Below are 26,563 nucleotides of genomic sequence, written 5' to 3' on the forward strand. Positions count from 1 at the left end.
AGTGAATAGCTTTGGATTAGGTTGTATTTTGTATTCAATTATTTTTTTTCCTGGAAATGGTATGTATCCTATGGTATACATTCATCTGGACAGTAAAAACCACTGAGGAAAATTTCAGAGGGCCTCCCGGTGCTGTGGAGGTGACATATTAGCAAGTCAGTGCTGTTGGCAATGATCTAATACAGGGAAGCCCTCAGAGATAGGGGATGGAGCTTCTGCCTACAGCCAGGATTGTTAGCGAGAAGGCAGGGGCCATGAGTACGAGCAGTCGATGTGTGGTTTCAGAGACAGCCTGTGAGAGGTATTCAAAGGACATGAGTTACGATCTAGTGAAAATGGATCATTTAGTTTTAAAACACATCAGTAGAAAAAAATACAGTAAGAATGTATATGAATGTAATTTTATTTCACTTCTTAAATGATATTTGACCTTAGAAGGATAAAAAAATCATTTTTATAAGACAATAATGATGTAAGTCACTAGAAATGTTGTATTACTAATTTTTTATTTTAGAACATTACTCATAGTAGTTAAACGTACATTGTCAGGCCGGAGAAGTTCTCTGTGTGAATCCTCTCACTGTTTCCCCAGTTCTCTTCACCCACATAGCAGCTAGCTCACACGACTGTAACTCCAGTTCAAGGGGATCTGACCCCATCTTCTGGACAGTGTGAGCACTTGCATACACATGGCACACATACAAACAGGCAGACTACTCACAAACATAAAATAAGTAATTTTTTAAAAACTGTTGTCTCTGCGTGGTGGTTCTTGCCTGGTAGTGAAGCAGAGCAGCTGGCTGCACGTCTGAAATTCAGGGGAGACTTAGAAAATGTTCCTGTTGTCTCTGGTCTTTATAGATACATGCCACTGGCAGATTCATTGCATAGGCTCGAAGGTCAAGTGGAACACTCCAATTTTAGAATTCCCTTTCCAGACAATGACATATGAAAGCTAGCCAGAAAAACAGTCTAGCAGGCACAGTAAGACTGGTTCAAGTAATGGAAAAAATTCCCCACATTCCCTAGATAGAAAATTTCTTCATGATTTTTGTAGTCAGTGACAACCTACATTCCTTGCCTACACTGGAATCTTGGCTCAGCAGGAGACATTTCCTTCATTCAGAAGCAGTGGCTCCTTTTCTTTACAGTGGGTCCAAGGAGGGCAGATTTACAAGGTTGAGGGGAATGCCATCTTAGCCTGCTCCTTCACAGTTAGCCTTCCCTTAGCAACCTTTGAAGGTTAGTTCCTGTATGTCAGTTAACTTCAGGAATGCATGCATTCAAAGCATCTTTGGTTGTCTTGCATTGTACTATAGCTGATATTATCTCTCCAGTATAGCATACATACAGATATGTTAGATCTTATGACTTTCCCACGTTGTCAGCTGTCCAACGGCACTAACATTGACATGTCGACGTGCGTTTAGGTCTTTGAGTCCTGAGCTCTCTGCTGTGTTTTCGTGTGTTGCAGGCTTTATCGGCTATGCTCCATACGTCAGCCGTCTGGTCCAGCAGTGGAATCTGCAGGATAATGATGATGACCAGCTTTTTTACACTAAGATTTACATCGACCCACTGAAGAGGGTGTGCAATGGCTTACGATTCTCACTTGCTGTTCTGATGTTTGTATTTTCCTCAACCAAGTGGTCAAAGAAACAAAGGATCGTTAGGAAGCTGAATTGCAAATTATGTTTGTTAACATCACAGTTAAAAACTGTGATGATCAAGTCAGTATAGCAAGCATGGAGTGGTGACCCTGGTCTCCTTCCCTACCTTGGCTGTGAGAACTCTATGTCTGACTCTCAGTGGCTGAGTCAGAAGCCTTGTCCAAATTGGGTTCATTAGAGAAGTTCATTCAGTAGGTTTAAGACCCTGTTATTTGCTGTATTGTGTGGAAGGACACATTGAACAACTAGAAAATTCAGGACCAACATCTAACATTGTGCCTGCCACCTGCTGTAGCCTCATTGCCTGACCTCTAAATATCAGAATGTGGATAAGACAGTAACGTTTCTGAGACTGGAAACCAAAGATAATACCAGATAATTATGCCACATTAGGAGCACATCAGTAAGACAGTGATTTTAGCAATAACAAAGGAATCTATCTATCTAATCTATCTATCTATCTATCTATCTATCTATCTATCTATCTATCTTTCTTCATATAAGGTCCCATGTAGCCCAGGCTTTTCTCGAACTACTTATCCTCTTGTTTCTGTCTCTGGAGTGCTGTAATCTATAATTATATATAGCTATTACTGGCAATACTTTGATAACTTTGAAATGGCTTATGGATAAAGTCACTTCAAAGACAGTTTTTGATTTGAAAAATGACATACATCAAACTAGAATGGACATCTCTGTGAGACTTATCCCTTAGAGTCTGAGGGTGTCTCACCATTGTCCAGTAGCTGGTGGTGTACAGTGTGGTGGGACATGGTCCTGTGAAGATAAATTTCAGTTGGTTTTATAGCCAGTAGGAAAGCTCAGGTTGTTTGCAGAGGGGCTGAACAGATGTCTCAGTGGGTAAAACACTGGCAGTGTCAGCTTGAAGACTAAGTTGGGATTCTAAATATCACTTAAATGCTAAGCAGGCTCACCTGTAATCTCCGAGGCTGGCCATCTCCAGGGCACGCTGGTTAGGTAAGTTAGCTCATTTGGTGAGCTCCACATTCAAGTACGAAGCCCTGCCTCCATAGAAGGTAGAGAGCAATAGAGAAAGATAGTCAATGTAGACCTCTGGCTTCTACATACAACCCCCCGCCCCTCTCTCTCCTTCCTCCCCTCCCCTCCTTCCCTCTCCCTCCCCCCCCCTCACACACACACACACACACACACACACACACATCAAAAAAGGAGGGGACAAAGAAAGAGTGCTTTGGAATGTATGTAGATTGTGGAATGGATTAATCATGAAATTCCAGAGATTATGGCCTAAGATTCTAGGGAGGCAGAGGCAGTGTCTTTATATTTCCTAATTAAAATGTTATAGTTGTCACAAACAGAATAACTAAAAGTAAGTAGTGGGCCTAATAAGATAGACGTTTTGTCAATGTATTTATTTTCTCCTTCTAGCATACTAAAAAATGAGAGAGAGACAGGATCATGGGCTGTACCAGCCGTGGTGTTCTCCTTTCTGCTCATCACTGCTCCATTCCTAGCCTGGAGTGTGTATTTTCCCTGTGTCCTCTATAGCCTAGATGACTGGTGGATCCCGAGTCTTCACAGGCATACCCTAGGCAGATAAAATTCAGGAGAATTTACAAAGAAAGCCATTGAGATTCATGGGCTCCCTTAGTGAGCCTTTCTGGAAGGGTCAGGAAGTACATACGCATTTCTTTGACAAAATATCTTGTGACTGCACATTACACATGAATAAAATTTTGTGCTTCTCAAATACATAGACTATACTAAAAATTCTGAGTACTGTTACAACTCAGTCTGCTACATGCTTTATAGAAAACATTCTTAAAAATGATTTAAGCTTTAATTCAAGGAAAAAACAAATATATTTGAAAAATGTTCTTAAATGATATGAAGTAACATTTTGTGCATTTTTGCAAAATATAAATAAAATTGTAGATTCTCTTGAATTGGGAGTCCTGCACACTGTCAGCAGGAATGCAAGATCTGTGTGAGTGCAAGAGTCAAGGGTATAGTGGTGTCTGTCTTCATTATACATTGAACAAGTATCTTAAGGTGCAAATCCACTCAAAGATACATATATTTCTATGACTGTGCTGTTGGATGTTTCTGCTGTAATTATCAGTGTTTCCTATTTTCCTATTTTTTAGGAAGCTTTTAACATCACACTGGATCACAAGTGCAAAATTTTCCAGGCCTTGAATGGAGCTACAGGTACAGATGCCCATGCTCCCTTCTCGTACATGTGAATCCTGTTTTCAGCAGTCTCTTCTGCGTTAGACCATGTGGTGTTGTAGCCGAGGTGGCAACCCCTAACATGTTCAAAACATCAAATACTGAAATGAACCTGACGTGTTTCCATATGGTCCAGAGAAATCCTTCTCTGAGTGAAAATGATTAAGTGCTGGCCTTGGGTTAATTAGATTGGATGAGTAGCTGTGAGTTCATTACATCTTTACAGCACAGTGTTTGGTTCAAGTTCTTGGAGTCTTGAGTTACCTGGAAAAGTTAGATGTCTTAGTAAACTGAAAGTAAATTAGTAAAATCTATTAAAGGATTATTGAAGAGAGATGATCTGAACATTTGTACATGTGTGAGTATTCATAGAGCATGTTCATACCTGCATGTTTAGGAGTACACTCCCACAGAACACCTGTGCTCACAGCACTTATGTGAGTACACTCCCACAGTGTGTGGGCATGCACCTACACACATGAAAGTATATACACACACACCTACACATGTGTGAATAACTTCTCAGTGTGCACATAATACCTACACACTTATTACTGTAAGTGAACACCTGCACATGTGTGTACTCCAAAAAGCATGTGTGTACACTAGTACGTATATGAGTACACAGAGCATCTGAGCACACATGTACACTTGTACACAAACAAGCATGTTTGCATTCTTGAGAGTACATATATGTCTTGTGCTTGTGCACACTTGTGAGGATCCATGCAGAGCATGTGCACACACCTGCACATGAGTATATATGTAGCATCTGTGTACACCTACGCATTTGTTAGTATTTGTTTATACAATATGCAGATACATCTGCAGACTTTTGAGTGTGCACACACTGTATACTTGTGGCTACTCAAACAGTACTTCTGTATACACTTGTATATTTGTAAGTACACATGCAGACCGCGTGCATACCTGCATATTTGAGTACATCTGTACAGACAATACACATGTACATACTTTTGAGAATCTTTGTTTGAATTATTATTCTAGAGATGTATATACCCCAATAGGACATATCAATGCATTAATTTGTATACTAAAAGTCAAAATATTTTTATCTATGAAAGCATTATCATTATATGCCTGGGTTCAGTATAATTGATAGTGCTGTCCATACAGTGACTAGTTTCTTGGGATATAAATCGTGTAGTGTTTTGAACTGTGAGGAGAGAAGCCTGAAGTACAAACACAATGCCTCTGGTGCTCCTCTATGTCTTTCTGGACCATCACAGAAGGTCAGCTGAGAATTGTTAATACGATCAGGTGGCCAGTCAACTGCAAGTCTTGCTTATACCTGGGAATGGACGCTCACCACACACACATTGCTTGCTGTTTCTAGAACAACCCTTCAAGACTGGTTTAGGTTCACTACAGGAGGATAAATTGTGACAGGGAGGCTGGTATCACACTGCTAGAAACCAGGTCAGGGACCAGTGAAGCAACCTTGTACCACTTCACAACCCAGCTCAGTGACAAGTCATTTGGTTGGGAGCCAGCTTTGGTTTTATGGACTTGGAGAAGATAGATTCTATGCATTAAAATATGGGATAGTGTGTCTTAGAAGCCCATAGACTTATGAATGTTTGAAGTTGACAAAAATTTTTCTCTTTTTAACCCAGATGAGGTTGTTTTAAAGTTTGAAAATGGTAAAAGCAGAGTGAAGAATACATTTTATGAAACACTACCAGTGGCAATTAATGGAAACGGGCCCACCAAGGTGAGTACCCATGTACTCAGTTCACTGTCTGTTTCTCAGTGTTGGAATGTGGAGAGATACTTGAGGGTCATCATCTCATAAAACATATGTGAAAAACTTTAGTGTGAAGAATGTATTTACATTGTCTTTATGCAATATAGCATCTGATTTAAAATAAACGGGATTTTCTCTTTGCAAGATTATGACCTTTTTTTTCTATAGGTAAAAACTTCACTTTATTTTTTTAGGAAGAGTAAAGGCCAGAGGACAGGAGAGCAAGCCTTATTCCCCAAATTGTTCAGAGACCTTAGAATAATCACCTGTTTTGTGCATGAAAAGAAGTAATTTCTTTAATTCTTTTGATTTATAATAAAATGACCTTAAATCACACCCCCAAATCACATAGCCACTGTGACCTTCAAGAATAGCTAAATATGGTTCAGGGTAGGTTCTCAGCAAGTGCAAATGACATCATGCTTGGAAGTGCTTTGAAGAAGAGTCAGGAAAGTACTAGGACCCAGTGCCCAGGAGCCCAGGGCAGCCTCGCCCTGTAAGCAGCTTTCCACACTTTCCATGGCAGCCAGCAGAAATGTCTCCAGTTATGAGGAAAACAGATGGTGTGTGGGAATTGGGAAGATGTGAATACTGTCTGCCATGGATGACAAACATCAAGACATTTCCCATCAAATGGACTGTTTCTCAATATCTTAATCATTCAGGCAACAGAGGGAAGAAGGTGGAAAGTTACAAAATAAATTATAATTCTGAAAACAGAAAGCACAAATGTCCCTTTTTGTTTTACTCCTTGGGACTATTGACCATTTTCTTATTCATACAGAGGATCTAGTAGATGAATTCGTGGCATAAATATTAATTTTTTATGCTATTTCTAAATTGTCAGTCATATGCTGTGATGATTTTTAATGTGTCCAATTTTATATTTCCTGCTTTGCATTTTTTATGTCCTTTAAAAGGAACATGTATTAAGGTGTCCATTTTTATATAAGCATGTCTTATTTTAATAGTCATTTTTATTATTTGACAATCAGAAGTACTTTCTGTGTCTGTTTCTGTTACGCATTTAAAAAGTTGCCATTACCCCCTGCCCCTTTTCAGAGGATGTTATTGTATAGTTCTGGCTAGCTTGGAACCTGCCTTGTAGACCAGGCTAGCTTTGAACTCAAAGAAATCCATCTACTCCTGCTTCTGGATTGCTCAGGATTAAAGGTGTACACCCCATGCTTAGCCACACTGACCCTTGTAAAGTCATAATAACTGACATGGCCGCATGGCTCCTGACTTCTGAGGTACCATATCATCCAAAGCAAACACCTGTGTGGTACTTGTCCATGTCTTAGGTTTTCGAAATTCAGTTTAGCTGCATCTGTAGTGTCTTAGCAGCACAAAGGCTTTCCTGTCCTATTGCAGAGCTTACTGGTTTCAGCAGCCTCTGACTGAAATTTTCAGTGCAGTGGAAATATGTGGACAGAGCTGTGGAAGGGCTCTGGTGAAGCAGCCAGGTCAGCCCCGTCTGTACTGCAGTTTAGAGCCAGGAAAAGCTGGAAAAAATCTCCTGTGTACGTCTGTCTATAATACATTTGACTTTTTCTTTTGAAGATCTTACTTTTGCCGTGATTTAAAAACATGGTTAAATAAGCATAGTGGGGATTTGGGGAGTGTTCTCACAGTGGTAGTGTTAGGTTATAGCAGACACTGTGTGGTAGCAGGACTGCAAAACATGCAATGGCTTTGTTACTTATACGTCTAGAGAATATCTTCTGCAGTGCCCCAATTCGAGATATGTTTAGGGCTCAAAGGGAATTGTAGTGTGCTTGCTTCTTGTGCCATCTTTCAGTTAATCTCAATCAATACTTAGAAGTGAAGGCCACAAGTCAGGGAGGAGGTACCTTGTCAGATGGGTAAGCAGCCTGTACTTTAGCACAGTCTTGGTTTGTGGATTAGACATTTTAATCCCATGCTGCATCAGTGTTCTGAGCAGTGCTCTAAAGCCTGGCTGACCGATAGTCTCCAGGAATTGCTTAGTGTTCTTTGGCATTGAAGTTTCCTCAGTATCTGTTTTGTGTGATGTGTTGGGGAGAGATTACATTATCCCTGCCCCGTTTACTACAGGTATGTGTGCTGGACATTTAAACACATTCATCTCATTACTAAATTACTAACACGTGATTTATGGCGGTTGCTCTCAAATGCCTTATTTGCACCTTTAATAGTTTTTTATTTGGCATATTTTTGCAATGGTCATTTTTTATTATTATTCCTTACATCAAATTATATCAAGTAGTGAAACTCGCATGTTCTATAACAGTGTTGACATTTCTAGACACAGTTCGCAGCAGTTGGTGATTTATTGTGTGAAGAAAGCTTTATTTAGTGTGTATATATTGTTGATAAATGTTAGTGTGATTCTGGGGATATTCCAGGTACAGACAGAATTCTGTGGAGCTGTGAGTATTGGCTGAGAACACCTTGGTGGGTAAGGACTACTGCTCATCTGTTTGTCTTGAATTTACTAGATTCTCCTGAATTACTTTGGAAACTATGTCCCAAATTCATGGACACAGGAAAATGGCTGTGCGCTTTGTGACGTTGACACAATTGACTTGTCTACAGTAGATGTAAGTGGAATTTATTTGTATGAACTTATATTAAAAACCTACATTGTCATAAAATGCAGTGACTCAGGAAAAAGACAAATTGTTTTATACTGTCCATTGGATATTAGGTAATGAATTTATACTGCAAAAGTATGGTGACTGAGAAAATCTATTGGCTTGTCCTTTTTGATTGTTTTGAGACCACAACCAGCCAAAAGTTGTGAGGATTGAGAATTTACAGCATGCCTGGTAGGTAAAGCAGCTCGGGTTAAAAATAAAGTCTCTGGGGACTTGTGTGACACAGTACCTGTGGAGCAGCAAGGTCCCCCATGCAACACACTGGCACTCTCAAAATGAATGCTTCATTTCTCATTGCTGCCTGAAGGGAGGATAAAAAGTAAATCGTCTGCATTTAGTAACTTCTGAATAGAGCTCTATGTCACTTGAAAGTAAGGATTTTTTGGCCAGACTTTCAAGCAACAAACTAAATGTTTCCTATCTGGAGAGTGAGCCAGAGCAGTTCTGAATGAATCTGCACCTCAGAGATGTTTAAACGTTTGTCTTGATGTTTTTTGCAGAAAATGGTGCTGTCCTCTGGAAGGAGAACCAATTCCTTCTGTTTGGATTTTCCTTTCTAATATAAACTTCCTGATTGAAGGATAAAATGTTAGTGTTGAGGTTTTTTTTTTTTTTTTTGATTCAACATATAAATAATGTTTTTTTATATATAAATTTGAACTTAACTGTTCTTGACTTAAAACTTAATAAAATGTACTAGAAAAGGGAAACAAATTATTCCTAAATATAATAAAAGTCTGTAGTCTCAAAATGTAGTGATCATTTAATAGGGACATAGAAATTAAATATTTGTAGGAGTTAAGGTTCCAGATTTGCATATGTTTAGATGTGGATCATAACACATTTTTGTGTAAAATTAAATTTCTGTTATGTTTTAATTCATTTTTGCTTTGTTTGTGCATGTGTTTGTGTGCATGCTAGTGTGCACATTTTATGTGCACATATGGAGGTCAGTGGACAGCTTGCAAGAGTTCTCTCCTTTTAATGTGAGCCCTATGGGTTATAAGCACCTTTACCACCTTTACTACTGGAGTCTTCTTACTGACACTGTATGTGCATATTTTAGATACTTTTAGTGTTTGATACATGTTTAACTATCATTGCCACTGTTTTAAAAGAATTAAAATAACTTTTTTATATAAAAAGAACTCTTTTAAAATAAAATAAAATAAGGATAATGGCTCTAAGTTAGTCGTGAGTTCCATCTTGCTTTTGTGTAATGTGTGATGGTTAGTAACTTCTAAGGCATTGGGACTTTGAATGAAACACTTAAAGGATTGTGAACTACTCTTGACTCATTTCCTCCACAGAAGCTCCTGGAGGCTGGGTGTGCTGCTTCCAGGGCTTTTTCATTTATTTACACATCTCGTAATCAGTGTTTGAAGTGATAAAGCCCAGTGGATAGGCTCATGTTCCTGCAAACATGTTCACATATTCAGATAACGGAGGGATGTGCTTAAAGAAATGAGGCAAGCCAAGTCAACAGTTAACATGTGTGGGACTGAAGGTCTGGCTCAGTGGAATCGAGCTTGCTCAGCTTGTCTGGGCTCCATGAAGATGTCTCATAGCTCTGGCTTATCTCTGTTGCATAGTAGTTGACTTATATGTATATTTTTCCTTTAATTGTATTTAATTGTAACCTTTTAAAACCGGGAACTTCTATTCCCTTTGGTAAAAACTTCACAAAGACTGCCATGATCAACGTGTATTCTATATAGTTTCATATAAAGAATAAAAGAAAGAAAATACACCTAAATATGCTTAAAGTAATTTAAGAAAATGCATAAAGTATTTTCATTAAGATGAAATATTAGCGAAAGTAGTGTACATAAAATAATTTGAAGAAAAGAGCACAAACAAATGAGTTCAATTAATAAGGTAAGATTATTCATCTTCATCCCCCTCCTTTTCCTTCTCCCTTCCTTCCCATCTCTCCTTTCTCCATGCCCAGGGATAGTTAGGCCCTCTACCAGTAAACTACACCCCTGGCCTGGAACTTAACAGAATTTTTCAAAACAGTTCAGTTCTGAAGACATTTTTTTGAGAACAGCCTTGAAGGAAATGGATCACGGAAGTAGGCTGTATCCCACATTCATGCGATGAATAGGATAAAATCTGTTATACATCCAAGTTTCAGGAGCATGATGTGATTTGATAAAATCACATTGATTGGCTTCATGTAAATTCACTTGCAGTGTTAGAGGACATTGGTGATTGCTGCAAGCTTAGTGATTGATTATGTTGACGTGAAAGTCCAGTGTGTTATTGTTGTAGTTGTGTCTTTGTGGTTTTCCACCACAGTGGTACTTGAGTAGAATTTAAAGTCACACTGATTATAATTTGCCTTTGTATTTGTTATAACACGTAGGTCCATCCAAAGGTAACACTAGGTGTTTTTATTGAACAACCAACTCCCTTTCTACCTCGATTCCTCAACTTACTGTTAACACTGGATTATCCCAAAGAAGCGCTTCAACTCTTCATTCATAATAAAGTAAGTATTTCACTCTGAGTGTTGCAAGTGAGAATTCTTTTGAAGTGAAGTGGAAGGTTTTACTTCCATTCTATGTTAAGGATTGAAAATTATATCTAATATTAGGCTGAGCAGCATGAAATTGACAGTTTCTGTAGATCAAAATGGCTGAATATTAGCCATTTTCATACAGCTTGTCTGTGAAGGGTGTGTGGAAGAGCTTGTGTTCCTTCACATTGGCAAGGATTTGGGGTTTTCTTTTGTATGGGTTTCTGGCCATTGCTGATTTTCTAGCAATAATACCATAATGTCAGAACGAAAACTAGAGAGATCACTATTTCCGTCCATCTCAAAGTGGCATTAGCTTCACCAGAGGAATTTGATATTGTTATTTCTTGCAAGACGTGAAGCATGCTGTTTTCTATTTTTGTGGTAATAGTGTTCTTTTCAACTATTGTCTTTTGGATGTCTCATAATCGTTTATTTTTTTCTGGAGACTATTTTAAAATTTCAGAAACCCATCTTTAGTAATTTCAAACAGTAAAATTTCAGACAATTCCCATCCAAAATTAATTATAGTATAGGTACATAAAACAAACCTTTTGTTTTTACTTTCATGGTATTATGCTTTTTGTTTACATTTTACATGCTTTTAAATGGCCTTAAAGTCCTTAACATTTCTGTTGTCATTCTGATTAAGTTTGCGTCATGCAGCCTTATGTGACAACTGACCTTTCTGTACTGTAACAGCACTTTTCAGAAGGCAGAGTAGGATGTGCTACATAAAAATCTCCTCACAGTCTGGTGCTGGAGAGAGAATCTACCTGTACTTCAATATGGCTGAATCCTGCTAAATTGATGGTTTACACCACAGATGGGCTATCTGTCAATATGAATTTGTCAAACAGTCACCATTTTACTAAAGACAGTTTTGTGTATCATTAATTTTTGTCTTTGGCTTCAAAGATTATTATTACATTTTGTTTTATACATTGAGACTTTATGTTCATAACAGATTAATATCTATTATATCAATAGACATTCTTTTCTGGATTTTTTATGGCAAATGTCTAAGATTCTTAAACTATAGGATTTTTTTTTCTCCCTTCAGTTCAAATTCTCTTGAATGACTAGGATTCCACTAGTGTTGCAGGACTTAACTAAGGAGCAGACATTGAAATACTTTTGAATCCCCTTCTCTCTTGGGATATTGATGTAAACCGATTTTATGTTCTTTGTGTGTGTGCACTTTCTGTAATTGAACAACTGTGAATCATATAATTCACACTTTCAATGTGAAGCATTGTCTTTAGGTATAAAGCATGATTGTTTTCTCTCTAACTTTTTCTATTTAAAATGTTACAGGAAGTTTACCATGAAAAGGACATCAAAGTGTTTGTTGATAAAGCTAAGCATGACATCAGCTCTATAAAAATAGTAGGACCAGAGGAAAACCTAAGCCAAGCGGAAGCCAGGAACATGGGCATGTATGTCTGAATGATGTATGCTGAATTAGTGTTCTAGCAGATAGCTTCATGAAAACATTTCCCAGAATTATTCCATTAAAGTTGTAAGGCAGCTGCTTCCTGTGTGCCACAGATCAAGCTTCAGGAGTTTGTTCTGCATTGGTGTGGTTACATAGGATGGCTGTAGAAGTTTCTTATATTTTTCTTTAAACCGAGTCAAAATATTAAATCACCTTATGAATTGAACTTCAGATAAAGATTGAAACAAAACAACAGATAAATGTATATTATGGCTTCAATATTGAGTGATTTACTTTTAAAGTCACCATTAGAAGACCCTGTAATAAAGCTCCCGTGGGGAATACAAGTGCTCCTACTTGACATGGCTAATGTTGTATACTCAGAAGAACATTTGAAAGAATCCATGTAAAATTCTGCTCATAAGAAGTCATGGCTTCAAAGAACACCAGGCTGATACTCCAGACTACATTGTGAAAGCAAACATTCTGTGCCTCCTTATCAGGAGACATTCTTGTCTGCTGCTGAGTCTCATGCCTTTTACTCTACAAGTCCTGCTCATAGCTAGGGGTTCTGCTTGGGATGGGCTTTTAGCACAGTCAGAAGTGCCTGTTCCCCTAATTCAATCATTAGACAGTCCCCTGGCTCCCCGTTCAGGGACTTACTCTGATGGTTTGAATAACTGCTGTAAATCTTCTCATCAGCTGTCATGCTTGGCACCTACTTTGAAAAAGGTACTTAAGAGCAGAAAGTAGCCAGCAGGGCCGGCACTGGAAAGATGAAGCAGGCAAAAGAATCCTAAATGCAGAAGCTATAACATGTGAAAGATTTCACAGGTCATCACAGTATCAGCCGTGGCTCAATCCTTGGTATTTCTGTTGATAACACTGCAGGCTCTCTTGGAAAAAGATGCCAGACACCACCTCCAGTGAGCGGACAGGAGATAACTGTCTTAAAAACATTCTGTGCAATCATGAATTGAATATTAATACTTAAGGCACCTTCAACTTCGTCTCCATCATTCCTCTCAAATTCTAGTTGTTGGTGTCTAGATTTGTAGTACAGTGGTCTTAGCATGTACAAGGCTGGGATTAACCTCCATCACTACACACTCACGCATGCTCGCACGCATGTACGCACACACACATGCATGCACAGATACACTGACACAGTAACAACACCAAAAACATAAACCACTAAAAAAATTGAATTATTTAGATACAGTATTTCATTTTGTGTGTCTATGTGTTTGCATGTAAAAAGTAATTTCAAATATAAATAAATTGAGATAAGTTATTCTTTCCTTTCAGAAAGCATTTGGAAGATTCACATATTCTCATTGTTACAAGATGTTTTATATGCATGGTGTATGTGTGTGCATAAGTGTGTACACCTATCATGTGTGTAGAAGCCAGAGTAGGACATCAGATTTCCTTATCTTTCCTTATTCCTTTGAGACAATGGCTCTCACTTCCCTGGAGGCAGACTGGAAGCCAGCCAGTCACAGCCACCCCCTCTATCTATGTCCCTATAGTTCTGGGGTACAGACCTGCTTGTTGGACCATGCTGGGCTTTTTACAAGGATTTGGGGTATAAGTCCTTATGCTTGGGCAGCAAGGACTATGATACACTGAGCCATTCCTGTGGCTCTTGTGTTTTTATGCCTTAAAATATATAGTGACTTAAAATATATTTCTCCCTTGATCTAAGATTGTAGTGATATATGCTTAGACACTGATGATTTAGGGATTTTCAGTATCACGCAGTGTTGTTTGGAAAATAATAGCAGAGCATCCCTGCTTATGTTTGCTTCCTGCTAATATTTCCAAACAGGAATTCTTATCAAATGCTTATTTTCTTTTCCTTCTCAACACCAGGGATTTCTGCCGTCAGGATGAACAATGTGATTACTACTTTAGTGTGGATGCTGATGTTGTTTTGACAAACCCAAGAACCTTAAAAATTTTGATTGAACAAAACAGGTACTAAGATTTAACATGAAATCATTAGTCATATGGTAATTTCCCACATCTGTGTGGGGATCCTCTCTAACTGTAATACATCGAGGTAAGTCACATTCAGCTGTCCTCTGTACCTTGCAAGCTCCCTGTACCAAATGTTCCATTAGCAGTTGTAGAGTCAAAAGTGTTAAATAGTGCTGACAGTCAAAAATTGTTTGTTTAATGGCATTTGGTATATTTTTATATAAGCAACATTTAGTTATATTATTAATATATCAAATACTAGTATATTTTCTAATTTTTATCATTTATAGATATTTTAAATGTAGACTTTCATAAAGCTCATCACTTACTTCAGAGATTTGTAGTTATAAAATCAGACATTTCCGATGCTCTGATCACTCCACAGTGAGCTGTAGTAGCATTTTCTGTTTACTGATTGTCACTGACTCGAAAAGAAATGGAATAAAGACATGATGGATACAAGAGTCTTAGTACAGCTACTACTGAGTCTGCTGCTATTGCCTGCTCCTCCTGCCTCACATTGGTGCTGTTTGTGTGCATTAGTGGTCGTTTCTCACAGTAAGAAAAGGAGTAGGAATTGAAATTTCAGCATGACGTCGTGGTGTTATAATAGTGAATAGGAAGTCTGCTATGCTGCATCAGTGCATCCTGAATATGGAGACATGCCCCTAGAGCGCCGCTCAGTTTGCAGATCCAGCATTGGCTGCATAACCTGACTCAGCACACGTAGTCATAACCTGAGTCAGCACCAGTCAAGGTTGGGATTTAAATTGTAATAGCAACAGTCAAGAGCAGAGTATAATTGTTCTTGGAAATTGCTTGCTTGTTCTCAGCTAGTTTTTCTGTCTTTTCTTACTACCCAAGATCCCCTGTGAAGGGAATGGTACCACCCACAATAGACTGAGTCATCCCACCTCAGTTAACCATTAAAACACTCTTGAGATGTCCTTTGGCCAACCTGATCTTGAAATTTTTCTTTACGACTCTTCCTTGGTGATGCTACGTTTTGTTGGGTTGAGAATTAAAACCAACCAGCACAGATGAGTTAATTTTATAATAGTTTGGTTGGTTATAATTACTTATTAGTTACTATCCTAGTGTAACAATTCATGCTAGATATTAAATATAGATTCCCCTTAATATTAATAAAATGTTTTAATACCCTGAAAAATAAAATTTATTTCAAAAGGAAGTCAGTTGCCTTTTTTATTCCTTACCTCTCTACAGACTTGTAAAACCAGTAGTTTCTATTTGCATGGACATCTCAGTTACAGAAGTTTCTGTTGGTCCTCGTGGTGCTGCTTCTGTTTCTGAGGTTTCCATGAGAGGTGTGTGCATGACGACCTGTGTGAGATGCAGAGGACGCAAGTGTGGGTCACATGGTCAGGGTGGGATATGGAACTTTGAGCTCTGTCACCTCTCTGTTCTCCCTTTGTTTCTTGCTCCCCATTTCACTTCTTTGGTATAAGAGAAGTTGTCTCCCCCAGATTGTATCTTCATGTTTTCCGTTTCTTAAAAAAAAACATTGGTGCACACAGCAAGCAAGCTTTGGTTTCTAAGTTTCAGAATCACATGCAAGGCCTGCTGCCTTGTAATGTTCGCTTCAAGAGTACATTATGAGAGGGACAAGAGGAAAAGAGTTTCAAGGTCTCTCTCTTTTATAACCTTCTCCAAAGTTAGGGACTGAGATGCATTGGAGGCCTCTCAAAGTTGTTCCCCCCTCCCCCTCCCCCCGGTCTCTCAGCACCATCGAGGTAGCAATTAAATTTAAACTCTAGTTTCCTAGGGGACTTTCAGTTCCAGGCAAGCGTCTCTGTTTTGTTTTCTGAAGTGAAGGCTGACGTATCCATTGCTGCGAGGCCAGCTTACAACTATAACCCAGTTTTAAAAGTCATAAAATCCTGGAGACAGATGGTAAAGTGATTAGGGTTTGTTTTAGGAACATTGCCTAGTCAGTGTCTTTGCCCATCTGCATGTGTTGTTTTTCATTCAACAAATACTCTAATACTGTAGAGAGTGTTCAGTTTGCCAGCTAAACTAGAATTTAATTTAAACACAATGAAACAATTTAGTTTTACTCTCTCCAGTGTAACTGACATGCTGTTAAAAGTTATTTCATTATTTTGTTAGCATTTTCAATAAATTTTCCATTTTTGCTCTTTTTAATTAACATAACTGAAAATTTTTTGTCTCTTAAAGAAAACATGAAGGGATTTATTTTTATTTGCATATTATATATGATTCTATATGTATTTGTTACATTTGTTATAATATGTTCAATGAACTTCATCATGTTATATGTCTTATAAAATACACAACTCCAATGAACATTTAAAAGTTAATAATGGTATGGGTTTCCTTTCTTAGGAAGATCATTGCTCCTCTCGTGACACGTCATGGAAAATTGTGGTCCAACTTCTGGGGAGCACTGAGTCCTGATGGATACTATGCTCGCTCTGAAGATTACGTGGATATTGTTCAGGGGAACAGAGTGTGAGTTACTTAATTAATCTTTTCATATACAACATAGTGATGATATCTTATTAATATTACTTGAAAATTATCTGTCTTCATTTTTGTAAGTATAAATTTGAGAACTTGGAGATCACTTACAGTTACATAAAAACATTTTTTTAAGTTAGAAAGCAATCTTCATGATGAATGGGACAGCTTCATTGTTATATGATAATACTTGGTTTCCATGTGTACACACCTAGTGTATAGAGGAGTAGAGCTATTTTCCTAAATTTGGAAAAGAGTTTAGTTTATCTAATTCATTTAATGGCTCCAATAAAACTTGCCTTTATTGTCTTTAAACTTTAAAAATACAGAAATAATAATGCAGAAAACCAGAACTTCCCAACATTCCCAATGGCAGGAGGTGATTTTCTTGATGATCGTGGTAGCTTTTGGTTTGTTTTGTTATCTCATGTGTGTAAGAGCTAATGTGTACATAAAAAGGTAGGAAACTTCACCAACATTCATTTGTCATTGTTTCAAAAAATGCACATGCTACAAAGTACAAGTATACAAGTAATATATACTTTCTAAATGATAGCTGACATTTTCTAAAATTAAAAAAAATTAGTCTGTCAAATATCAAAAGAGTTTTGTTATGTAAATGCTAGGCAAGAATGTCGCTCTTTTTCCCCCAGATGATGAGCTAGCATGCCTGAGTCCTAAGTGCTTTGTCTTACTTAGCAAACTCATCAGCTCAGTTCAAAAGGGGAATATACTCTGATACCATAAAAAGGTGCCTTATCCTTAGAGGTCTGCCAGAGCCTGACATATTCAGAGGCGGAGGCTCACAGCTAACCATTGAACTGATCATGGGGTTCCCAATGGAGGAGTGAAAGAGAAGACTGAAGGAGCTGAAAGGGTTTGCGGGCTCCATGGGGAGAACAACAATACCAACCAACCAGAGCTCCCAGGGTCTAAACTACCAGCCTGGGAGCACACAGGGAGAGACCCATGGCCCTGCTGGCTGAGGATGACATTGTCAGGCATAGGTGGAAGTGAAGGCTGGATGCCCCAGTGTGGGGGAAATTGTGGGTGGGTAGGTGGGAGTGGGAGGGGGGATGGGGGCATATCCTCATAGAAGCAGGAGGAGGGGGGATGGGACAGGGGGTTCCTGGGGGGGGAATGGAGAAAGGGGATTACATCTGAAATGTAAATAAAATATCCAATTAAAAAAGAAAATTTGTGGGAAAAGAAAAAGGTGCCTTAGATTAAATACATCATATTTTCCTGTGGGGCTTCTTCCACACAGATTTAAGGAAAGCTCAATCAGTTTCTTGAGAACACCATTTACGGGTTCTTATTTTTATGTTTATTTATGTATTTATGTATTTATTTATTTATTTATTTATTTTTACTCTGGTTGGATGCATAGTGTTTACAAAGTACTGTGGTATAAATACTTCTATGACTTGTGTCTTGGTTGTGATGTTTGCTTTAGGGAGTTATGCCAGCTAATACTAGCATACCTCTGGTTCTGTGTGAGTGTGTTCACTATCAGATGTTCACTGTTAGAAAATATTCTGTACAGTAGATATCATGACATAACTGTAACAATGATGCCATGTAACAGCAGCTAGATACAACCTAGATTAAAGTCTATCTAGGGATAATAATCTCTCCTAAACCTCATTAGGATATGTGTATATAAAAATTCATATTTGTCTAACATCATTATATGATCATTATATGCTTTACCAGCTGAATAATTTATATATACAAAACCTGAACATGTACAAAGCATTTATTTTAAAATGTAAGCATGAAAAACATTTTTTTTAATGTGTGGTATTTTTGGGATCTATTTTTTTTTTTAACATTCAGAGGAATCTGGAATGTCCCATACATGGCTAATGTGTACTTAATTCAAGGAAAGACACTCCGATCAGAGATGAACGAAAGGAACTATTTTGTCCGTGATAAATTGGATCCTGACATGGCACTTTGCCGCAATGCTAGAGATATGGTAAGATCCGTAGCTGCGGCTTCCTGCAGCTTTCTGATGAGACGCTTGCTTTTCAGTCCGCGTGCCACTGTATTTGGATGCCCTTTTCTCCCTTATTTGTAAATACTAGCCAATTTTTTTGATCCTATGGTTTTTGGAGAATAATTTGTGAACATTTGGAAAATAGATTTTTAAATGTTAGACTAGGCTTGTCTCATAAGCAGCCTAAAAAGATTTTAGTAAAGGCAGAATTAAGGATAAGCTTGGTCTTTTAAGAATACTATGTTTACTCACATTTAAAAATTTTTAACTAACAAAATTGAGTTTAGTTAATATTAATTTGAATGAAATTTATACACTTCTTAAGCATATAATCTTTTTGTGAAATCAGTGACTATATTTTTCTGAGTGTACTCTATAGTATTAGTGATGGTATACTCTTACGAAGCAGCTCCCTAACTATAAAAATAGTATATTTAATATATGTGCATGTGATGATACATCAGTGTTTTAGAAATTTACTTTTATAATAAAGTATAAATGGTTATAGAAAATAACTTTTCAAAATGTACAAATATGTTTTAATTCAGAAAACATATTTATAAGATTTTCTGTTTCAGATATTGTTTTGTACCTCAATTTGCATAAGCATTCATGACCTTAGGAATATCAGAAAAGTTGGCAAGTATTTTCTCTTAGTTTAACAAGGCATGTGTTCTGGTATGTTTGTACTGCCTGTGTATCTGTGTGCATCCTCATTGAACACCCTCAGGGCCTTTGATTGTATTTGTGTGCTCATGTTTGGCTGATTTCACTCAACAGCGCCTCCGGAATGGCCTCTTACTCATTTTTTTCCTTTGTCTTAACTATGTGTCTCACGAAGTTTTGCTAAGGAATGAGCTTGGGTATGTGTTTCACCAACAAGTTAAAGGAAAGCAGCGGGGAAGGCTTGATGTTCCTGTGTGCTCTGTAAGCTTTGCTTGTTCTGCATGTTGTCTAGGAAGGGCATTTCACAGTGTCAGCTTTTATCCGAGCTGCTATATTTATTTACCAAGCTGCCTCACACATGGGTGTGCAGATCAACTGACCCAATGCTTCTCTTCATTTTAGACCTTACAAAGGGAAAAAGACTCCCCTACTCCGGAAACATTCCAAATGCTCAGCCCCCCAAAGGTGTCATTTTTATTTATTTTTTACTAAGTTTTCTTTATGTAAGTATGTTAGATACGCTATGTCGAGTGGCAGTGAAGCCACCCCATAAGAGCCTCTTTTGCATTGATTGGTAAAATGTTGGTGCTCATGGGATCCTATCTGCTCGTATGTGTGTTGTGGGCTTTTGGAGGAGTGTTGCTGGAGGATCTGCTCTTGGTTGGTTAAAGTAGTTTACATTTTATAATTAGCAGGTGAGAGAAATAGCCTCAGATACTTTTACTTATTGGTGTAAAGTTTTGCGGTACTATAGAGAGAAGAAGGAATTAGGTTTAAAGTACATCTCCATTTGAGATGAGACTTGGACACTTGCTGATGTGTTTGCTTGTCACTAATCCTTTTTATAACAAAAACAGGTGCAAAGAGATGTCCTTGACCCAGTGGTGTCTGCCACATTGACTGGGTTTAGGACAAGGACAGGAGAAGTCCCTCTTAGACCCTTTTATTGCCTACAGAACTGTGTGGGTGCTGAGGCAGAACCATAGAGGAGTGCAGCACTGAGCAAAAACTTCTGATGCCTTGAGCTTCCATAAAATACGTGTTTCTTTGAAAGGAAACGAGACAAAGAAGATACACTTGATTGCCTGTTGATGTCTGAATTGTTTTCTGCTTTCCCCCATCTGTGTCTAGGATTACTGAGAAAGTAACAGAGTGGCCTAGCCGTCCAAGTGTCTTCTTCTTTTCAGTTGACTTTTAGTGCTATTAGTTTTGTGTGTTGTGTGAATTTATAACAATTTATTTGTTTTAAATAATATGTGTTTTATGAAAATTGAAATGTGTGTTTATAGATGAAGTATTATAAAAATTGAAATGAATGCATTCTGTGTCTTTTTCCCATGATTAGGTTGTTCTGTACTTAGAAATTAATACTGCTTTCTTTGGTACCTAGGGTGTGTTTATGTACATTTCCAACAGACATGAATTTGGACGGCTGTTATCAACTGCTAATTACAACACTTCCCATTTCAACAATGACCTCTGGCAGATTTTTGAAAATCCTGTGGTATGTTCATGTTCAAGGTCAAGTCCCTTGACGCTTATCTTCCCATCACATTAAATGGAAAAGAATCATGCACTAATATTGACACATAAATGTTTTTAAATGGGTACAATTGTGTTCTATGATCTGCAGTAGTTCTGAACTCTACCAAGAACTTTTTAAAATTAAGACACAACTAAAGGAAAAGAATTTATCAGTTTCTTTGCTTTCTCCCAGTACTAACCATAACTTTAAAAATATTAATGACATACATATTTTCAAAATAGGGGGAAAAAGAAAGTCCTTAGTGACTTGGGGTTAGAACTCTCCCCCAGCGTGCAAAATGCATTAGGTTCATCCCCAGGTGTGCTCACCCCCACCTACACACCCCCCCCCACACACACACACACAAACACAGAGAGAGGGAGGCAGAGGGAGAGAGAGGATGATATCACAAGTTAGTTTGGGAAAACACTCAGTATTTAATTAAAGTTACTTAGTGTCCTAATAGTAAAGTGTTCCACGGACAGTTTTGTAAGTGTGTATACTAAGATAGCCAGAGAACAACGCAGAGTAAAGCTTTCTTTCATATAAGGTAATGTGCTCTTAAGTTGAAGCAGTTTGATTCAGATAGTAATAGCTGCCAGTTTTGAATTACAAGGACCTTGTTCATCAGTAGCATTGGCACATCTATCCATTAGGAAAGCTTTCTTGAATAGTCATTTTTGTTACCTTCTTAAGATCTCTTTCCCTTGCCAACAATAAGTTTTAAATTACAAAGACTCCCACCTCCTGCCGGGAGTAGTCTTTGATTTTTGGGAAAATAGCAGGAATCCAGAAATAGCAATTTTGAACACTGAGTCCTCTGTTAGAAAAAAAAAAAGAATATCTTTTTGGTATTTTGGCATTTCAGAGGTACATTTGTCTTATTTTACCTGTATATCTTCAACCTTAATGAGGTAGAACTGGAAATGGTTTTCTTTTCTTAAGGAGAGAATACAGTACACGATTAACTTGGGTTCTGAATATTTGAGTTTTGAGGGACAGCATTACTTGGTTACAGCTTCCAGGTGAGCTTTAGTTCCTGCCCTTCATTGTCTGTACTCCTGTAGAACTGAGCTCTCCTGAGAAGTCATGGTGAATGTGCTGAGTGAGTAGGCTCTGCTGGCCTTCCATGAGCAAGAATGGTCTTGCTCATTCTTTCACACTTCAGTCTGAAGATGCTCGGTGACAGAACACTTAGAGATTTTTCCCATTTTAGAATTTCTAAAAGATAAGTGCAATTAATATAATTGACTTAATGACTAGAAAGTTGTTTTCAGATGAAGAGTTTGTGTCAGTGACCAATATAAAAAACATTAGGGACTTTAACATCAACAAATTAAAAATGACAGCCCAACCCAACTGGAATGTGAGGTTTTTTTTTCTACCCTTAACGCTCTGAACTACATTCCCAGTTCTGTTTTTTTATGTTTACGCACCACATGTTTAATTTCATAATAATTGTATACAAATTTATTCATTATAATATTGTTCAATTTTAATAGCCTGAGACATGAAACTTTATAGATAAAAGCCTTGGTTTCATTTGTTGAATCCATACACAGAATCAGGCCAAGATTGAAATATAAACTGGTTTCTGAAAATTACTATTTCTGAAAATAGTAATTTTCAGAAACTTACAAGTTTCTGAACTTATAAGTTATTTAAATATTTTTACAGTGTATATACTTACTAATGGAACAGTTATTTGTTTAAATGTCTTCTTTTTTTTCCTTAGGATTGGAAGGAAAAATATATAAGCCGTGATTATTCAAAGATTTTCACTGAAAATATAGTTGAACAGGTCTGTACTAATAATTCTAACTTTCCTATAATTTCCACAAAACGTTATGCAATACTACATTAGCAGAAAATTTAAATACGGAGAAAGTATTGGTTAGGTACTATGTATAAAGTTTACTTATAGCTTTTAGTTTTCTTAATAGAGCCAACCACTAAGACTTCATTGTGTTTGAAAACATGCATATGTACTTCCAGATGCTGGAGCTGCCTCAGGCCACTAAAGCTGGGGAACTGTGGATAGACTGTGGTACAGTGGAACCTTGTCTTGGAAAAAACAATGGGTTCCCTTTCTTAAACAGTCTTTACTCAGCTCTATTAAAAATGAACTATATTTCAATGTTCAAAACTATTATTCAGATTTGTTTCTGAGGAAGTTTCTCCAGGTCTATGATACAACATTGTTTTATGGAAACAAGAAGAAGAAAGCACACTACCAATTAAACAATGATGAAATTACTTTCTAGTGAAGATTTTTAAGAAATGCATGCATATCAAGAGCTATTACTCTATCTTCTAATGGCACGCTGTATTGTAGCCTTGTCCAGATGTCTTCTGGTTTCCCATATTTTCGGAGCAAGCCTGTGATGAGTTGGTAGAAGAAATGGAGCATTATGGCAAGTGGTCCGGGGGAAAGCATCACGTGAGTTGTAATGTGCACAAAGGAGCAAAATGGGGAGGGGAGGGGTAGATGTTCAGAGAGATATTTCAGAGGACATGCCCCTTATTTGATACATGTCTCTGGGGTCTTGAGCTAATTGAATTAGTCATCAAAAACTTATATGCCTAATTTTACTAATTGCTAATTGTTTTAACTCACTCTGTTCCTGGGTCCCTTTTTAATGTATGAAAGTAATTCCACAGTGTATCCATGCATGATCTGTTCCCCCCAGACTGGAAGCGATAAGGAAATCCATGTCTTCACTTGTCAGTGTTCCAAGGACAGTTTTTATTCCCTCTGCCTATTGTCCCAGCACACTATTCTGAGAACGCTATGACAGTCATGCATTTGACCATTAACATTGTCTTGTGTGTGTGTGAAATAGTGCAGCAGAATCTGTAATTCTGCTTTTTATTTACATTCAATTAAGAAACTTGGCAGGAAGTAATACAAGTATTGATGTCTCTTTAAGAAGCCCCCGGGACAGCTTGCTCTTTAACGGTACAGTGGAATGTTAGTGGGATAATTTGGCACCTTAACTCCATTGGCCCAGCTTGGCTCACAGTTATGTAACTGACCAGGAAGGCAGGCGTGCTTTCAAGATATGAGGGAGAACTCGTGGTCTAATAATGGCAGTGTGATGGTGAACAGATGCTGAAAGCCCTGGGTTTCACCAAACTCGAGGAGGGCGACAGGGGCTCTGGTCCAGAGAACACACAGTGGGATCTACCATGAGGCTGACTGTAAAGTTATTTTCAGGGGTGCTATGAGGATTTACAAAGTCTACTTTAATAGTGAAACTCTATCTACAATTAATAAGTAGAAAAGTGTTTTCAACTGAAGCTCACTTCACCACTGACACATGCATGTCATGTGCAAAGCTGTGTTACCTAAGTGAACTTGCTCCTCTTACAACTAAAACAGATGACACATCATAATCAAACAGCTGTTTATTTTATTTTCATTCTTGATCGAAAACAATACCAAGATGATAATCAATACAAATTGTCTTGATACATTAATGTTATTTCCAGGATAGCCGTATATCTGGTGGTTATGAAAATGTCCCAACGGATGATATTCATATGAAGCAGATCGATCTGGAGAACGTTTGGCTTCACTTTATCCGTGAGTTCATTGCTCCAGTCACACTGAAGGTCTTCGCAGGATATTATACAAAGGTAGTTGTCCTGTTCTTCCTGCCTGTTCCACGCCTATCACCAGTTCAGGTGTGAATATGCTCTTGTGTGTTTTCACTGTTCAGCAAGTCTCCTGCATTGATCTTCTAGGGATTTGCACTGCTAAACTTTGTAGTAAAGTACTCACCTGAACGGCAGCGCTCACTCCGTCCCCACCATGACGCCTCAACATTTACCATCAACATTGCTCTAAATAATGTAGGAGAGGATTTTCAGGTAATTATGACAAACATATGAAAAAATTTTAGGAGCTGTCTTATTATGGAAAAGGTTCTGCTGATAGGGTTTTTTTTTTTTGCTTGATGTTTAGATGGCGCAATTTGAATATTGCCACTGATTAAAAATGTGTTTGTTTGTGTTTAACTTTTTTTAGGGAGGTGGATGCAAATTTCTAAGGTATAATTGCTCCATTGAGTCCCCACGAAAAGGCTGGAGCTTCATGCATCCTGGGAGGCTTACACATTTGCACGAAGGACTTCCCGTTAAAAATGGAACAAGATACATTGCAGTGTCATTTATAGATCCCTAAGTTATTTACGTAACTTAAACTGAATGGCTCTTTGAGATGGATGACTGGTGTGCACATGTCTCTGAAGTTGTACTTGAGAAGACAAGAGGAATATTTAAATCATGTCAACAAAACAAAGTCACTTTGGGCCAAGCATTTGAAAACTTTTTATGTAAAATTGTGTGATGTCTCTTAATGTCTGCTCTGAGCCTTAAAACACAGGTTGAAGAAGAAAAGAAAGGAAAACAAAGTGAAAGTTGGTATTTATTTCTGTACTTTGTCTTTGAAAATAATGACAGTTTATAAAATGTTTAGGTACAAAGGCATAAATGATAAGTAAGCCTGGTAATATTTTCTTATTTAAGAAGAACCTGAGAAGATTTTATTTATCGGTAGGGAAGTATAGAAAATGATTCTAAATGAAAATCATCAAATGTGGAAGTCCGGGATTCTGATGCTTACTGAATTTATATGTTATTGTTAAGCCACGTTGACCTCCGTGTAGGTCTGTCTTTCAGTAATTAGGAAGAAAACCCAAAGAAAATATTGCACAAAGGTTTTCCTCAAGAAACCCAGTGCAGATAGCCAATGGAAGCATATCCGTTGGAAAGAAACTTAGCCTGTGAGGCAGATGGTCATTTCTGTTGGGAATTGGGCCCCTGTGTTCCTCCAGGGCAAGCTCTCAGGGGAAGCTCATGTCTTTCTGCTTTATGAAGTGCTTCAAGTGTCAACTCCAAGTGTCCTTATGTCAAGCAGGATTTGTTTCCTTCTGTTTTTTTCCCCCTAATTATAGAAAATAGTAAGGAAAAATAACAATTTCTTTGAGGCTAGTAGTAAATTTTACTATGTTTTTTTTAAAAGCTTAAGTACTTGAATTTTTATCAGGAAAATAGTTTTTGAGCCTGTTCCTTACCTTTGACCCTAGTTGGTAGTTGGTCTTTTTTTTTTTCTTGGGGGAGGGGCTTTACTTTCCCTCACCATAATCTATTTTCTCATTCGTAGTCTCCTTATTACTTTCCCTCTACCCTATTTTTTAAAAATTCCCACAGCAAAATTTTTATTTCAATTTTTAATATTTCTTATGAGGTTTAAATATCTTTATTATAGCTACTGTTTTTAATTTAAAAGTTAAACTTGAAGAAAGTCTTTATTCACGGTGCCAAAATTCATTTTTCTAACTCTGTGTGTTAGAAAATAATGAAAAATAAAATAATTTAAAATAAACATTGTGCTTTTCTGTATTATTGTTGATTGTTTATATTAATATTATCTATAAGTGAACATATTGTAAACTAATCTGAAAGCATATCTGAATATAAAAGCTATAAATATTTCATTTACCTTGATAGTTTAATAGTATATCAATTACTACCTAAATTTTAGATTCAACTGTATTTTTTTCCTACTCTTACAGTGATGATGGGTCATATTACAGTGATCAGGAAGATGATATGTCTCATTTTATAGGAA

The 26,563-nt window shown here is 37.5% G+C and overlaps 1 protein-coding gene across 2 annotated transcripts in view; it reads left to right on the plus strand.

Annotated features, from left to right (window-relative positions):
- Positions 1 to 26,317, plus strand: part of Plod2 (procollagen-lysine,2-oxoglutarate 5-dioxygenase 2) — a 69,284-nt gene extending 42,967 nt beyond the window's left edge. Inside the window, exons 5-20 of one of the 2 annotated variants that reach the window (XM_028758912.1) lie at positions 1,475 to 1,587; positions 3,800 to 3,863; positions 5,522 to 5,619; positions 8,133 to 8,234; positions 10,660 to 10,785; positions 12,130 to 12,251; positions 14,126 to 14,230; positions 16,601 to 16,726; positions 18,575 to 18,716; positions 19,806 to 19,868; positions 20,794 to 20,907; positions 22,664 to 22,729; positions 23,264 to 23,368; positions 24,421 to 24,567; positions 24,676 to 24,801; positions 24,959 to 26,317. In XM_028758912.1, the coding sequence (XP_028614745.1) occupies positions 1,475 to 1,587; positions 3,800 to 3,863; positions 5,522 to 5,619; positions 8,133 to 8,234; positions 10,660 to 10,785; positions 12,130 to 12,251; positions 14,126 to 14,230; positions 16,601 to 16,726; positions 18,575 to 18,716; positions 19,806 to 19,868; positions 20,794 to 20,907; positions 22,664 to 22,729; positions 23,264 to 23,368; positions 24,421 to 24,567; positions 24,676 to 24,801; positions 24,959 to 25,114 (1,775 nt within the window). In that variant the 3' untranslated portion in view covers positions 25,115 to 26,317. The remainder of the gene's footprint in view (positions 1 to 1,474; positions 1,588 to 3,799; positions 3,864 to 5,521; positions 5,620 to 8,132; positions 8,235 to 10,659; positions 10,786 to 12,129; positions 12,252 to 14,125; positions 14,231 to 16,600; positions 16,727 to 18,574; positions 18,717 to 19,805; positions 19,869 to 20,793; positions 20,908 to 22,663; positions 22,730 to 23,263; positions 23,369 to 24,420; positions 24,568 to 24,675; positions 24,802 to 24,958) is intronic. The other variant, XM_028758914.1, reaches the window with a different exon arrangement.
- Positions 26,318 to 26,563: the final 246 nt, after the last annotated feature.

This window comes from Grammomys surdaster, unplaced genomic scaffold (genome assembly GCF_004785775.1).
Source record: "Grammomys surdaster isolate TR1022 unplaced genomic scaffold, NIH_TR_1.0 126248, whole genome shotgun sequence".
Taxonomy (NCBI): Eukaryota; Metazoa; Chordata; class Mammalia; order Rodentia; family Muridae; genus Grammomys; species Grammomys surdaster.